This window comes from Clupea harengus, chromosome 17, assembly GCF_900700415.2.
Source record: "Clupea harengus chromosome 17, Ch_v2.0.2, whole genome shotgun sequence".
Classification (NCBI taxonomy): Eukaryota; Metazoa; Chordata; class Actinopteri; order Clupeiformes; family Clupeidae; genus Clupea; species Clupea harengus.
In genome coordinates this window covers 5,233,043-5,249,221 of record NC_045168.1, presented here as the reverse complement: position 1 = coordinate 5,249,221, position 16,179 = coordinate 5,233,043, and the positions used below count along the sequence as shown (strand labels likewise).

At 48.6% G+C, this 16,179-nt stretch overlaps 1 protein-coding gene across 4 annotated transcripts in view; it reads left to right on the top strand.

Moving 5' to 3' along the window:
• The window catches only part of stau2 (staufen double-stranded RNA binding protein 2), a 94,716-nt gene that overhangs the window by 20,251 nt on the left and 58,286 nt on the right, over positions 1-16,179 (top strand). For all 4 annotated transcript variants that reach the window (XM_031583472.2, XM_031583469.2, XM_031583471.2 and 1 more), the window contains exons 7-9: positions 5,744-5,903; positions 8,722-8,829; positions 15,429-15,641. In XM_031583472.2, the coding sequence (XP_031439332.1) occupies positions 5,744-5,903; positions 8,722-8,829; positions 15,429-15,641 (481 nt within the window). The remainder of the gene's footprint in view (positions 1-5,743; positions 5,904-8,721; positions 8,830-15,428; positions 15,642-16,179) is intronic.

Genomic DNA, 16,179 nt, shown 5'->3' with positions numbered 1-16,179 from the left:
TGTGTGAGTGTGTGACTAATTCTGTCAAATTGTTGGCTTTTGACTGTGTTACGCAAAAAATGAATAGGTTTTATAAACACCCCCACCACACACGCAAGTACATCTTGCGTGTGTGGTAAAAACAACGCAAAAGTGGTTTGAAATCTCTGCATCGGGCTGAGCGCACTTTAATATCTGCGCTGCAGAGTTGTGTTTAGTTTGGCATTGTCCCTGTTCCCTCTTGCCAGTTGAGGTAGAGTGGTTTTAAATTGCCACAGAGGGGGGTCTGTCTCAGGACAGGTATGACCCCGTCTACCCAGACCGTCGAATACCAGCTTTTCCTCCCCTTTCTGTCAGCTGCTATGACCTTTTCAGTGTTTGTTTGTTTGGTTGTGATGGGCCATGGGAGTTATGTGACCAGGCTAGTTGAGATGTCATCAGAGATGAAGATATTGCCTGTGCTCCCCAGGAAAACAGCCGGCTAGATGACGCACATGACTGTCAATCTATATTCCTCTTTTTTTGTATTGCTTTCTTGCCAAGTACATTTCCATTCTTGTGATTGGCAGCGTTGTCTTGGAGAGCATAGGAAACTGGGGAGGGTTCTTTGTGCAGCCTCTCAAAATCCTACTTTGAGAAAACTTCAGCGAGAGTTTTTTTGGTGTTTCTTTGGTGTCTCTCTGGCTGTAAGGTTTAGTTATGGAGAACTCCTTTCAAGCTCTCGCCTCACATAAAAAAATGTAGGCTTAATGCTTTTTAAACAACCTGTGATTGATTTGCCTATAAGACTGTCAAAGATGGCTGCCGACTTGAGATCAGATCTGGCTCTGATCTGGGACTGGCCTAATCCTGAGGTCCTCTGATCTGGGCCGTAGTTGGTCTACTCCTGAGGTCCTCTGATCTGGGCCGTAGTTGGTCTACTCCTGAGGTCCTCTGTTCTGGGCCGTAGTTGGTCTACTCCTGAGGTCCCCTGATCTGGGCAGTAGTTGGTCTACTCCTGAGGTCCTCTGATCTGGGCAGTAGTTGGTCTACTCCTGAGGTCCCCTGATCTGGGCAGTAGTTGGTCTACTCCTGAAGTCCTTCTGAGGATCTGGTTTACTTTGCCCCATGTGTCTTCTGTAGTTCCCCATCTCATGATTCCCATGTAGCCTGACTCCAGTGTCCAGTGATTGACAGCTCCAGTACATCATAAATGGTGGCGACAGTGGTACAGAAGGTAAAGAAGTCGTTTAGTAATCAGAAGGTTGCTAGTTCGATTCCCTGTCGAAGTGTCCTTGAGCAAGGCAATGAACCTCTAATTGCTCCTGATGTGCAGTGTGCCATCATGTAAAATGTGTATACATTGTAGGTCGCACATATGTAAGTCGCTTTGGATAAAAGCGTCTGCTAAATGACTAAATGTAAATGAAATGGCCTTGTGAAATCTGGAGTGTTTCTCTAGCTCAACTGTACTGACACAAAGGTCATGGGTCACTCAGGAACAAACATTCTAATAAGATACATAATATATCTGCGCTCTGTGTTGCCGTGACTGACAGCCCCTGCTATAAAACATAACAGTGAATGCTAATGTAACCTTGCCTTTGTGTCACAGTGATGACTGCTGGACAACGCAGCCCCATGAGTAACTCGCAAAGAATGATTGCTGTGGTCACAGAGAGACGAAAAAAAGACCTTGAGACACAGTGGGGAGTTTTGGCTCATCCTGGTCTGCTCTCTCTCTGTCCCTCTCTCTCTCTTTCTCTCTCTTTTTCCCCGCTCTCTGGCTCGCGGTGCTGGACGCCGGTGACTCAGCCGGGCTCAAGTCACCAAGTCTCCCGGTGGGCGACTCTTCTGCTCAGTGTGGTGAATCAGTAGTCGCGCCCGCCCCATCAGGCTGCGCTGGGAGAGGGAGCCATTGAAGTTTGGGACTTCAAAGGCACTGGGATTGCTCATTCACAGCGAGCTATCTTTTGATTGAGTCATGGTGCATTTTTTCCCCTTTCCATCCCTCCTCTCTCTTGTTTGCAAAAAGACACACCCACACCCACAAACACACACTCACGCACGCACACACGCACGCACACGCACACGCACACGCGCACACACACACTCACATACACACACACTCACATACACACACACAGACACATATTTACAAGCAGGGGATGTCTATAATTTCTCTACTGAGGTGGGCCTCCCCCTCTCCCAGGTATCTTTAGTATGGGTTCCATTCTGTTTGTAATTTAGAACAGACAGGGTTGGTGTGTGTGTGTGTGTGAGAGAGAGAGGGAGAGAGGGAGAGAGAGAGAGAGAGAGAGAGAGAAACAGAGCTGGTGTTTGTTGAGTTACTTTGTGCTCCTGTTTTTCTGTGTGTTTGTGTGTTGGCCTGTGTCAGATGGTGTGTGTTCTCTGTGTAGCCTGTTCGTTTGTGAAAGTGTATGTTAATGATGTGATGCATATCTGTTTGTGTCCCTACGAGGATCTGTCTGTCTGTCTGTCTGTCTGTCTGTCTGTCTCTCTGTCTCTGTCTCTGTGTGTGTGTGTGTGTGTGTGTGTGTGTGTGTGTGTGTGTGTGTGTGTGTGTGTGCTTGTGTCTGTGGTCTTTGTGTCTGTATGTGCGTGCATGTGTGTGTATTTATTGGGCTTAAATGTACCACATGTGTGTGTGGGTGTATGAAGCCCCCCTCTCATCCCACAGTGCTTAAAGCTGGTCTCCCACACACCACACACACACACACGCACACACACGCACACACACACACACACACACACACACACACACACACACGCACATGCACCTGTAGGCAGACCGCTGCTGTGAGAGCAAACCCTCAGCGCTGCGTCCCTGGCCGTATCCCATGTTGCACTTGGCACTCCCCTCCAAGGCTTTGGCCACGCTTGACATGCGAGGGGCCAGGCCCCGCCCCCGGGGAGCGCCGGTCGTGGCGGTGGGCCGAGGGCGGGGGGAAAGCGCTGAGTCATCGCTGCTGTGGCCCAGAAGGCACTGCTCTGGCGGGCGCTGTTGATGCGGCCAGCAGACAGATGTGCTGAAGGTGTGTGTTTTATTGTGATAAAAAGCCAGAACACAGACACAGACACAGACACAGACACAGACACAGACACAGACACAGACACAGACACAGACACAGACACAGACACAGACACAGACACAGACACAGACACAGACACAGACACAGACACAGACACAGACACAGACACAGACACAGACACAGACACAGACACAGACACAGACACAGACACAGACACAGACAGCTTATTCACACTCAGAAAACGCAGCTGTACCACACACACACAAACACACATACACTTGGACCCTCACACACTCCACACAGATACAGAACTTCAACATGAAACTACTCACACACTGTTGCACACAACTGTACAATCACACACACACCAAATCACTCCCCGACAGAGCAGTACAGCCTCTCCTGTGATGATGAGTGGACCTGGCCTGAATTTCCTCTGCTCTTTTGCACACTGCTCCCCCCTCCTTCCCTCGTCCAGAGGCCCTGTGAGCCGCATCATCACTATTGTGTTCTCCCATACACACACACACACACACACACAGCACACACACACACACACACACACACACACACACACAGCACACACACACACACACACACACACACACACACAGCACATCTTCCTCCTCTTAGCCCTGTCAGGAGGCATTTAAGTCCAATTGATGTTATTGTGTTGCTCACAACAAGCCGTTATTTGGGCAGGGGAACAGCGCGCCGGGGCTGGGAGGGTCCCCCGAGCCAAGCCCAGATGATATATTTAGTCTCGCGCCGGCCAGTTGGTTGTGATTTGTTTGGTATTCTCTGTTCTGTGCCTCGAGTCATTGTGGAATTATTGTGATATCATTTTATTGGGCAAGAATGCGTCTCTGCCTCTCACTACGAGCCCGTGTAATTCAAGTCTTTCTTCTTCCTGGGTGGTGGTGATGATGAGTGCCCCCACTGCACTCGTCCACATGGATCCAATTGGTATCGAATCTTGATATTGCGAGGCCCCATCAATGAGCATGATACCCCCCCCCCCCCCCCCCACCACCACACACTTAATAGGTGAAACTAAATAGCTGTAACGTGTAGGAAATGCACTGATGTTGAGACTGCGCCGAGGCCCCTTTTCATTAGTCCGCATTAGGCTGCAAAAACAAACATGCTCCACATGCTGTTAGGGATTGTTGTTCGCTACAATACAACTGGTCTTCTTGAGCCTGCTCCAAAAGGATTTGTGTGCTTTGAGCTGCGATACCAAGCATTGCACACACACACACACACACACACACACACACACACACACACACACACACACACACACAATCTTGTTTCATGGTGTGTCTTACATCTCTCATGCAGTCGTGTATATATACTGTACACACGCACACACACACCCTCACACCCTTCACCCGCGTAAATGAACACACACACACACAAACACTGTGTCTTACTGCGTGGAGGACTTTTGTAGAGGCATTTTGAGCGGGCAGCTTAATTTAGGGAGCTTTTAGGGAGATGAGTGTCTCCACAGGCCATTTTTAGGCATGGTTCTGCTGATCTGCCCGCTGAAGCGCGAGATGATCCAGAGGACCCAGTGGTGTAAACATGCTTATTTTAGAGGGTTGCTGCTGCTGCTGCTGCTGTTGCTGCTGTAGTGGTAACTAGCACTCTAGGATACATGCACATACATGCACGCACGCACACACCCACATACACACATACACACCTACACCTACAAACAAAAACACGGACACATACATACACGCACACACATATCTATGTATATCACATACACACAGGCATGCATACAAATACACTCACCCTTAAGGGTGTGAAAGGCTTGCACGCAAATATTCACACACCACACACACACTAACACATATACATCAGAGTGTGAGAGGCTGGCCTCATGAGGCGCTGATCGAGTCGGGTCATGCTGTGCAGTGGTTCATTAAGGCCGGGGAGAGCAAACAGGCCCCTAAATCTGCCCAGTGAACAGGCCCCTGACAGGCGTGCCTGGGTGAGCCAAAGTTAAGAGCGAGAGTGAGAGAGAGGCGGCGATAGATGTGCTCCTCCTTTTGTTTTCCGTTTCTTTCGTCCGAGGGCCAGCAGGGAGCCATCAGTCCAACGTTTCGCCAGTTCCGCATTGTTGTGTCGCTGACCTTGCCGAGGCCAGCGGCGGGGGGGTGGGGGGGTGGTGGTGGTGGCTTTTCATTTTGCCCCGCGCTTCCAACATTAATATTCCCACCAGTGTTGTCCAGAAGGGCGGCCCCGGCGAAAATAAATCTACTCTCCTGCAAGCAAGCCTCACTGGGGGCCTGGCTTTCCCAGTTCCCTCTTTCAGCGTCTGCTCCAGAGACACCTAGTGCCTTTGAGCTCTGGGATGGGGTGCCCTCAAAGGGGCATGGAGGTCCATAACAGTGAGGGGAGAGGCAGGCTTTGATGTTTCACCTCTGCCTTCTTGCCGGTGTTTAGACGGCATAACTCACAGAGCCAATCAGTTCCAAGTTGCAGTTTGTACTCTTATAAAACTGCCAGGTTTTCATAAGCTAATCCTCATGTAAATCTACAACTTTTTTTCTCTCCCTTCTGTCACTCGCTCACTCTCTGCCCCCCCCCCCCCTCTCTGTCTCTTTCTCTCTCTTTCTCTCCTTTTCTGTGTCTCTCTCTCCCTCCCTCCCTCCCTCCCTCCCTCCCTCCCTCCTCTCTCTCTCATGTTCTCTCCTCTTGGCCTCCATCCAAATTAGGTACCATTACCCAGTGCCTAAGGTGTTTTATGTGCAGCTGACAGTGGGAAACAACGAGTTCATCGGCGAGGGACGGACCCGCCAGGCGGCCAGACACAACGCAGCCATGAAGGCCTTGCAGGCCCTCAGGAACCAACCCATCCCAGAGAGACCACCACAAGTAGGTTCCTGTCCTTAAAACATTTATGTTTATGTGTACATTTATATTTACGTTTATTTAATATTTATATTTATATTTATATTTATATTTATATTTACATTTACATTTAACCAGTTGTTTAATTCAAAGTGCCAGTGATTGAGTGACAGTGCAGATATACATTGTCGTTTGGATGTGTGTTCCCTGGGTATCTTTATATTTATATGATCTTGGTCTGGTCAGCACTTTCCTCTAACAGTTGAGCCCCAGGATCCCACCTATTTAGCCATGTCCCCTCTCTTTATACCACCTCAGGTAGATAGTCTCTCCAAACCACCACAGTACCAGCGCCCTTCAGACCTGTAGCGTCCCAGGAAAGATTATGTGTCTCTATGTCTGTACTCCTTTTCATTGTTCCCATTCCTTTCCATCTCTTTGGTTTCTGACCAAAACATTAAGTTTACAAATTTCTACCCAAGAAGACCTCCTCCTCCATGTTCAACCCCCCCCCCCCCCCCCCCCCCCCCCCCCCCGATGTCTCCAAAACTTCATTCTTCTCCACCGGAAGAATGCCAGAGCAGAATGGCAGTGTTGGCAGTGCCGTTGGCAGCGGTTAGTTTAAACCGTCCTGGCGTCGTCGAGCTTGTTCTGTCTTGCACCATTCCCCTTGTCTCAAGAATGAGCTCTTTGTCGGGCTCCGCTCTCCTCTATAGCTTTACAAATTGAGGTGCATCACCACTTTCCAACCATCCTACCATGCCCACCCCCACCTTCAACCCCAACTCCCCCTGAGCCTCCTTGTGCTTATTTGGCAACCTGACGGCTCCTCCCAGAGCTGCACACGTCCAGTAGCCGTCACCTTGCTCTCTCTTCTCATTGGCTGCAGTCTCTGCAGTTAACAGCCAAGTGGAGGTGCGTCAGGGATGTGCGTCAGGGAGATGCGCTCGGGCCCTTTGGGAGAGCCAGGCGACCTGGTTCAGTGATGTTTGACAGACCTGAACTAATTGGATAGCACTCAGAGCGAGACACACGCAACACTCAGCCAGTCGGCCAGCCAGCCAGCCAGCCAGGCGGACATCCTGCAGAGCTTGTAGCCACTCCCCATGAGATGCAAGCTGGACAGGAGCTGACCTGGATTACAGTCACTCTCGCTTGACATCTCCTTCACCCGTACACATACACACACTCACTTACACGCACACACATACACACTGTGTCTCTCTCTCTCTCCCTCTCTCACACACACACACACACAAACACAAACACACACACACAAGTAGCGAATTTGAGGAAAGGGTATACATTGTACAAAAAAAAAAATATGTCCGAAAAATCTTGTGCCTATGCTTCAAAAAGAAAAAAAGTGGAGGGGGTCATAGCAGAATGCCTGATGGCTCTAGAACAGAAAGAACCTGCTTTAGGACCTATGAAAACAATTCTTTGAATGGAGAAGGTCCTGTATGGGTATGGTTTCGAAGACCTTTTAAGAACCTTTTTTAGGCCTAGTGTCGTGGATGTGAGCGATGGCGGGTGAAGTGAGTGAAGCGGAGAAGTGACTGCACACAGAGCAGGAAACGGCCCCTGTAAGGACGTGCTGAGAGATTGAGCACCGCGCCAGAGGCCTGTTGGAACGTGGTGGGAGACGGGATACGAGAGACGTCAGATTATTTTAATGTTTGAAAAAGACCTCTCTCGTTCGCTCGCTTGCTCACTCGCTCACGGATAAGTCCCTGAAGAGAAAAAGAAAAGAAAAGAAAAGAAAGCAAAAGGATCGCTGCTTCGTCCTCAGCCGTTGTTGTTTGCCGCACGTAAAGGTCCAGAGCTGGTTTGGTTCAGGCTGGCCAGACCCAGGACACATCTGGGGCGAGATCCGTTATGGAGTCCGCTGTTCTGGGTATTGTGATACATGAGATGGCACAAGCGAAGAGCCGGTGTCTGATTGCTTCTAAGTACAAACTGAGTGATGGATGTTTCTAGGTCGTCTTGGGACATTTGAGAAATGTTGGCTTTCACTCTGTTTCAACTGTTCATCAAGCTAGTCACGATGTGTGGAGTACTCCTGTGTGTGTGTGTGTGTGTGTGTGTGTGTGTGTGTGTGTGTGTGTGTGTGTGTGGGGGGGGGGGGAATGTCTGAGTGTGTGTGTGTGTGTGTGTATATATATATATATATAGTAGTTTGAAGAGTGATCTTAGTGTTTTCTAAGCACCTGACGGCCATCAAAAACAACAGATGGACCTCAGTTTCAAGAACAGCCTTGGAGGCGAAAAAGCATGTGTTCACGCTATAACACACAACATGCGAGCGAGAGGTCACTTCACAAAAAAAACCATGTGATCATTCTGCTGAATGCTGAGGGAAAAAAAAGAATGGAAAGGCCGGTCATGTGGCTGGGTGCAGAGTGTGGCGGAGCGGAGTGGAGTGGAACATCAGGCCGTCCCGATGGTGGGGAAATGGGAAAAAGAAAAGGGCCCTGGTTTTCCCCCCAGTCACATGAGAAACAGCAGACAGGCACTGAAAGGGGATTTAAGTCTCTGATATCAGATTAGGAAACCGATGAGTGAAATCGTAAAATAGGACCCGCAGAGACATCTTGGCCAATCAATGAGATCGAGGAGGGGGGAAAAAACAAACAAACAGCTTTTCAAGAAAGTTCAACACTCGACCTTCTCTCTTTCTCTTGGTGGTTGCACTCTTTCTTTTGCTTGCTCGCTCCATCTGTCTTACTTTCACCCTCTCTCTCTCTTTATTTCTCACTCTCTTTGGCAGATGTTGTAACAGGAAGTGTGTGTGTGTGTGTGTGTGTGTGTGTGTGTGTGTGTGTGTGTGTGTGACTTTCAGTGTCCCGAGGAAAAGAGTGATGCAGAGGAGAACAGCGACGCCAGTAAGTCGGAGATCAGCCTGGTCTACGAGATTGCGCTTAAGAGGAACATGCCAGTCAACTTCGAGGTGAGGCATTTGTGCTCCCCTAGGAAATACTTCAATGTCACATTCCTTCTTCACTCAAACCCGGTGTTGCAGAGAAAAGCCATTACGTAAAACTCAATAATAAACATCCCCCTCGAACCCTTTAAAGGCACACGTGTTAAAAAGTTAGTGGATTTGGATGATTGGCTTTACTGGGAGAGCACAGGACTCCCTACCCTGGGATCAAGCGGTTTAACCCGAATGAATTTGAAACTCGAGCAATAAAAACAGGCCATATTTACTTAGCAAATACAGGAAATGAAATCAATATTGTGAAAGGCAAAAAAGTTAAGCTTGTTATAAGTGATTCATCCCAGAAAACAAAGCACAGCACAATAACTTAACTGTCTCTGCCCTTCTTGTTTTTGTGGAAGTATGGCTGTTATCTACCAGGGCTCGTCACCTTGGCAGAAATGTAACTGGCCACACTGGTTGTCAAAAATCTCAAATGCAGTAGCTGCTGTTTTCTATCACAGCATTTGGCTACTAGTGTCGTTTTAGATGTAGAAAGCAAAACAAGCTGTTTTGTTGCAGATGGAGTTCATTTGCCAGATGAATAAGAAAATAATGGGATGGCTCACCAAACATCCTTGGGTGGCTGCTGATCTATGTCTGGGTGGCCCACAGGAGTTCAACACATGTGTGGGAAGCCCTTCATTTTAGTGTCATTTGTTTTAGTTTTTTTTGCTCATGGGGTTAAGGCTGATCATTAACTACTTAGCCATTTGAATAGCGACTGTTTTGTTTTTGTTTTTTTGTATCTTTTTTGTGCACATCTTATTTGTCAGCTACATTTGTGAAATCATCCCCATGGGTTCTCTGTCTCTCTGTAAGGATACCACAATTAGGAATTATTTTACAATTTTGCGGTCTTGTGTAATTTCCGACGACTTCTGAAACTGAATTTATTTTTCTTTTCTTTTGTTTTGCTGATTTTTGCCCTCTCAGAAGTGCCCCAATCAGCACAGTGCATGGTAAACATGGCAACCATTCTTTGCATTAACAACCCATCTGAAGCTGTAATGTGACGACAGCTCAAAAAATGTCCGTGCTCCCACACAAATACTCGAGGTCACCTTATCGAGAGGAATGTTCCAGTGTCCATCAAAATAGAAGGAGGGATATTTAATGGAGGGTAACCATGTGACCCGGCTGTCCTTGAGCTCTTCTATCTCCGAGGGCTTTCACAGTCATCTCTTTGTTCAGCAGAGCATACGTTGATTTCGGTTCGTTGATTAAATAGGAAATTACATTTTTCATCAAGTTAAAAAGGGCTAAAGATTGGAGGGGATTTTTTTTTTTGTTACCGAATGTCCTCTTGTGGCTGCGTGCTGTTGAAGAGTAATTCAGTAATTGCTCTCGAAAAGCCCTGAATCTGTGGTGATTATGAGGCAGAGGATTCACAGTTTCCTCCCATTTTTAATGCGAAACAGGCAAAGCGTTGATTCTGTCACATTTAGTGCCCTGATGTGCAGGAAAAACAAACACAAATGTCTGTGGTCTGATGTTGTCTCTAGATCATTGCCCCCTTGTTGTTATATAAATGTTTCTGTCTCTCTCTCTGTTTTTTTGTTTCCCTGTCGCCGTCTCCAACTTTGCAATCTTTAGTCGTCAGCCAAACCTTTGGTATACTCCATCCCCTTTCCAAAATCCCCAGACGCAAGATTCAGAAAGAATCTTGTCTGCTTGCATGCAATCTACCCTGTTTAAAGGCTCACATCCAATACTGTTTGCACACAACATCACCCTGTGATCCCCCCTCCTCTCTCTCTCTTACACACACACACACACACACACACACACACACACACTCTCTCCCCTTTTCCTTTTTGCACCATTATTCATCTGTGAGATCCTGGCTGGTGTTCAACCATGTCAAATCTTTTTCCTGGAGTGCTCTCTCTCTCTCTCTCTCTCTCTCCTGACGTCTTTTGGGAGGACGGCACGGACTTTCTCTTGGCCTCATCATCCAGTGCTTCAAGAAGCACCAGACTACGACCATCAGGAGTAATAGAATATTGGCCTTCGTGGGGCAGCGTGTTGAAACCCTTCAGCTCCCCTTCCCTTAGAACGTCTCATTAGTTCTACCAGCACACAATGTCTCGCCGCTTATCACTAGGTTGAGGATCTTCTCAAGACTAAACATTTCGAGCGCACTGCCAGAGGTCCTCTTCAAAGAGATCGATATATAAATCACTGCTTTTGTACAGATGACGCCTGACTAAGGAGATACAAGAGACGCGAGGCTTGTAGAACCACCCATCGTGTACATAAGTACCTCCCCGCGGGCCAAGTGCATCAATGAGGCCCACAAAAGAGGTATTCTTCGGCCTGTCAGTGGACGGTATTGTCCCACCCTTGGTATAATATCCTGCCTCTTCACGGTGCTGGAGTCGTGCAAAGGATCTCAGAGGCACGCACCTTTCCTCCGCAAGAAAAATCCACTGTGTCTGTCTTTAGTCTTCCATTGCACAACTGACCTCAGTTGTGTGTGTGTTTGTGTGTAATAGAAGATTAGAAGAGAGGGCCGTCAGAGTGTGTGTGTGTGTGTGTGTGTGTGTGTGTTTTAGTGTGTGGGGTGGGCATTTGAGTGTGTATGAAGGCAGACAGACATCAAGTTACAGTGAGACTCACTGCTTTTCTCTCTTTTTCTTCCCTTCTTTCACTCTTTCTCTTTCTCTCTCTCTCCTGACAACCCGATCCACGGTGTGTCGGGCGAGCGAGACGAGAGGGAGGGAGGGAGGGAGGGGAGGAAGCGTCGCCCGGCGCTCGGAGCAATGAAGACGAGAACGCATCAGAGCCCCGGCCCTCGCGCCTGAAACCCCATCGCCTCGCTGCAGATTCAGTGTCGCCTCCGTGCCGCCGACCGGAGCGTGTCTGCCGCCCTTAGAGGAGACAGACGCACCCCCCCCCCCCTCAACCCTCCACACGAACCCCCATCTCCGCCATTGCCGTGCCAACCGTTGCTCACCTGCGGCAGTGAGAAGGGCGTGTCGTCGTCATATTTGGCCTTGTTGTTAGGGAAATGAGACGCCTTGGCTCTTGGCATGTAAGAGGGAGACCCACACAGGACTTTTATTTTGTCATGCCTGTAGTAACCACTTCCATTGAAACCATGTCTGGGCTGCTGATCCCTGCCTCGTCTCGGCGACATTGTTAAATGCTAACCGGTAAGATTACCCGTCTTCTGTCTGCAGGAGCCAGACCTCTTGAAGAAAGTTAGACGATACAGCAGCAGCGAGAAAGCTAAACCAAGTGCGCTCACATAAGGACGAACGCCGCCTCGTCGAAGACCAACTCATTGACAGGGCCTAGTTCCCCCAACTTCTCGACTGTTTTCCTAAATGCTCGCCAGACTCGCTCGAGAAAGCTGAAGATGATGGGTTCATTCACATGCAATAATATAATCACTCCCAGCTCGGCGAGGGCGGGACTTCATCTCCCTGTCAGAGATGATGCGGCTTAAAGGTTTGCCAAGCTGCACTTCCTAACTAAATGAGGCAGCGCCTTGGAAACGTACCACAGGGAAACGCTCCCAAGATCCTCTGCTTTACACATCTCCTGCATTCGCAACATTTAGCCTCAACCTTCAGCTCTGCATAGTGTTAACTCATTAGCACAAAAGACAACAGCGACGCTTCGAAAAACTGATTATTAAAGCACATTTCCCCATGTTGATTTATCACCAAATGCAGAGCAGAGTGCAAAGAGTCAGGGTGAGGTTTGGGAGGAATCTGCTCGCTTATGTAACAGCGCTGTCCCGTGATGATGAGGCTACTTAACATCAAGGCCCAGTAAATATGCGGTCGTGGCGTTACATCAACTCCCGGGGGCAGATAATGTCTCATTGTGCCTCCACAGTGGCGGCCATTTAGCCAGAAGAACTGCGGATGAACTGAAGCAGCGTCATGTGTGCAGCCACTGCTGTGCAGATTACGCGTTTAGCTCCTGGACAATCAGCTGGAACACAGAATCACAACTAACACAAAACTGAAATTTAATTCAAACTGAAAAGTCTGTTCTAAATAAGTGCAACTTAAAGTGAAAGGATCCATGATGAGAGAGTGATCACAATTAAACAAAGAATCACTGTTGCCTGCGATCTTCTTTAAAGAGTGTATTAAAAAAATCTGGGAATGTGATTCAATTATATAATTGGGTAGCTGCTGTGTTAGTACAATTTCTGAGTGACTTGAGACAAAACCATTCTGACTGTAACCGTGGTCATCGCAAGTCCAAAATATCACAAACATGAATGCGGTTTACACACATGCAACACACAGGGCATCAGCCACCATGATGAACAAGGGCTGTGAGTTAGGCCTGCTAATGACAGCATCCTGTCGTCCTGAGAGAGGGCCAGGGCACTGATTGGTCAGAGACGGATCACATGTCTTGGCCATGAGGATGAGGGTCTAAGGGGTAAACTCAGGAGAGGGTTCACTTTCAGCAGTAAGAGAGAGAGAGAGAGAGTTGGAGAAGGAGGGAGAGAGAGATGGGGAAGGAGAGAGTAAGAGAGAGGGAGTTGGGGAAGGAGAGAGACAGAGGGAGAGCATTGGGGCAGGAGAGAGGGAGAGAGAAAATTGTGAAAGAAGAGTTGGAGAGAAAGAAAGTTTGATAATGAGAGAGGGACAAAGAGAAAGTGAGAATGAGAGAGGGTGAGAGAAAGAGGGAGAGAAATGAGGGAGAGAGCGCATTCGTGCCAAAACAGTGATTAAACAACAGAGAGAGAGGGAAAGAGGGAGTTAAAAGGGGAGAGGAGAAAACAGAAGGGAGAAGAAGGGAGAGAGAGAGCATTAGTGCAAAAAAAGAGAACAGGAGAGGACCGGGGGGGGGGGGGGGGGGGGGGCAAGATGAAGTGGTGCAATAGAGAGGAAAGATAGACAGTGAGGAGGAGAGAAAGGAGAGGGAAACTGAGCGTGAGAGAAAGTGTGAGACTGAACAAGACCTAGAGAGAGACAGAGAGGGAAGAGAGAGGGATAGGGAGGGAAGAGAGAGGGATATGGAGGGAAGAGGGAGAGAGGCTCTGTGTGCAGCCTTGGAAGACTGAGTGGTGTTCTGTGGTTGAAACCAGACCTCTCTCTGAGGCCTCGGCCCAGTTCACCTGTTTAGAGGCTGACCCCCCCCAACCCCACCCCCCCACACACACTATCCCACCATCCCACCCCCCACCCCCGCCCATGTCCGTGTCACACAGGAAGTGGCCGGCGTGATTGCAGAGCCATGGCGTCACCCCTCAGCTCAGCTTTGTTTCCTTAAGGTTTCCCCCGACAGTGCAGAGGGGCCCCCAAAGCAGTCCGAGCCAGCGCTGGGCAGACCGCAGTAAAGAACAGCCATCAGGGATACGCTGCATTTTATTTACGTGTGTGTGTGTGTGTGTGTGTGTGTGCGTGTGTGTGTGTGTGCATGTGTGCGTGCGTGTGTGGGTGTGTGTGTGACTGAAGGATTCTCTCACATACATGAACGAAATGCACAGTCATATCTGAGGGTGTGAATGCATATGTGTATTAGTGTGTGTGTGTGTGTGTGACTGAAGGATTGACTCACTTACACAAAGGAGTTTCTCAATATAAATGCACGGTCATATCTGAGCGTGTGAACGCCTGTGTGTGTGCGTGTGTGTGTGCGTGCGTGTGTGTCTGAAGTATTATCTCACATACACAAAGGAGTCTCTCACTATAAATGCAAATGTCATATTTGAGGGTGTGAACGGATATATGTATTAGTGTGTGTGTGTATATGTTTCATACTTCCTTAGGCAACCCTAGCTCTGCCTGTCACCTCTCCCTGTGTGTGTGCGTGTGTGTGTGCGTGTGTGTGTGTGTAGCAGTCTTACCCTCCTGGCAGCAGCACACAGACTTGACTTGAGATGTCAGTGCTTGGTACACCGTCACTTTTCGCTCGCACTCCCAAAAATCTGAATGCAATTAACGCGGGGGGCTTTTTTCCCACGTACGAATTCCCACATGAAGAATTTATTTGTTTTAGAGGGAAGAAAAAGAGGAGTTTTTTGGAAGAGGGGCTCACAGGTTGTTTATCACTTCTGGGCTCGGCGCTCGTATCAGACGTGCAGAATGCCGAGCTCGCTTGTGGCAGACAGACACATGAATGGAATTAAATGGTAATATATCAGCACGGCTGGAGCCCAGAGGGAGCCGTGGAGTTCTAGGGCCTGACTTATGGAAGCCCTCCCTCCTCCTCTCCAGGTTCAGGTTGGAAGAGATAGCAAGAGAGGGGGGGGGGGGGCATATCCAGTGTGTGTCTGTGTGTGTTTGTCTCTGTGTCTGTCTGTGTCTGTGTGTGTGTTCAGGTTCAGGTTCTGAGAGAAAACTGGGACCAGCAACCAGAGATATGTGTGTGTGTATGCACCTGTGTAGCTGAGGTTGTGATAGAGACCTGTGTGTATGTGTGTGTTGCTTCTCTCTCTCTGAAGGAAATCTGGGATAATCACAAAGAACATGCACACTTCCTGGTTTAGATTTTGAAAGAGAAATGATTGCATGGAAATAGTTACCCTGCATATTATTGATGTGTTATTGATGTGTCTATGTATGTATGTGAATATCTGTCCTTGGTTGTAGGTTCTGAAAGAAAGCGGCCCCCCGCATATGAAGAGCTTCCTGACGCGGGTGATGGTTGGCGAGTTCTCCTGCGAGGGAGAGGGCAACAGCAAGAAGCTCTCCAAGAAGCGGGCGGCCCTCTCCATCCTCCAGGAGCTGAAGAAACTGCCATTCATGCCCGTCATAGAGAAGCCCAAGCTACACTACAAGAAACGGCCCAAGACCATACTGAAGGTGGGCCGTAACTCAAGGACGTGTGCGAGAGAGAGTGTGCGTTTGTGTGTGCATGTGTCAGTGTGTGTGAGTGAGTGTGTGTCAGTGTGTGTGTGTGCGCTTTTATGCCTATGTATAAAACTGTGTGTGAGCGAGCGAGCGAGAGAGAGAGAGAGAGAGTGTGAAAGAGAAAGTGTGTGAGAGAGAGACTGTGTGAGAGAGAGAGAGAGTGTGAGAGAAAGACAGTGTGAGAAAGAGAGAGAGTGTGTGTGAGAGAGAGAGAAAGAAAGCGAGCGAGCAAGAGAGAGAGAGAGTGTTTGCGGGCCTGTGTACCTTGTGGGAGAGAGAGGGAACTGGAGAGAGAGAGAGAGAGTGTGAGTGTGAGTGTGTGTGTGTGTGTGTGTGTGTGTGTGTGTGAGATGGGACTCCTAATGGGTGCTACTGTTAGTGTGTGCTCTGTGATGCTCTGGTCACATGGTCACAGTGCTGACTGATGCTGGGATGCTTGTGGTCTCCCTTTTCCTTCTCCCATTTCTTTTTTTCACTTTTTCTTCTTTTC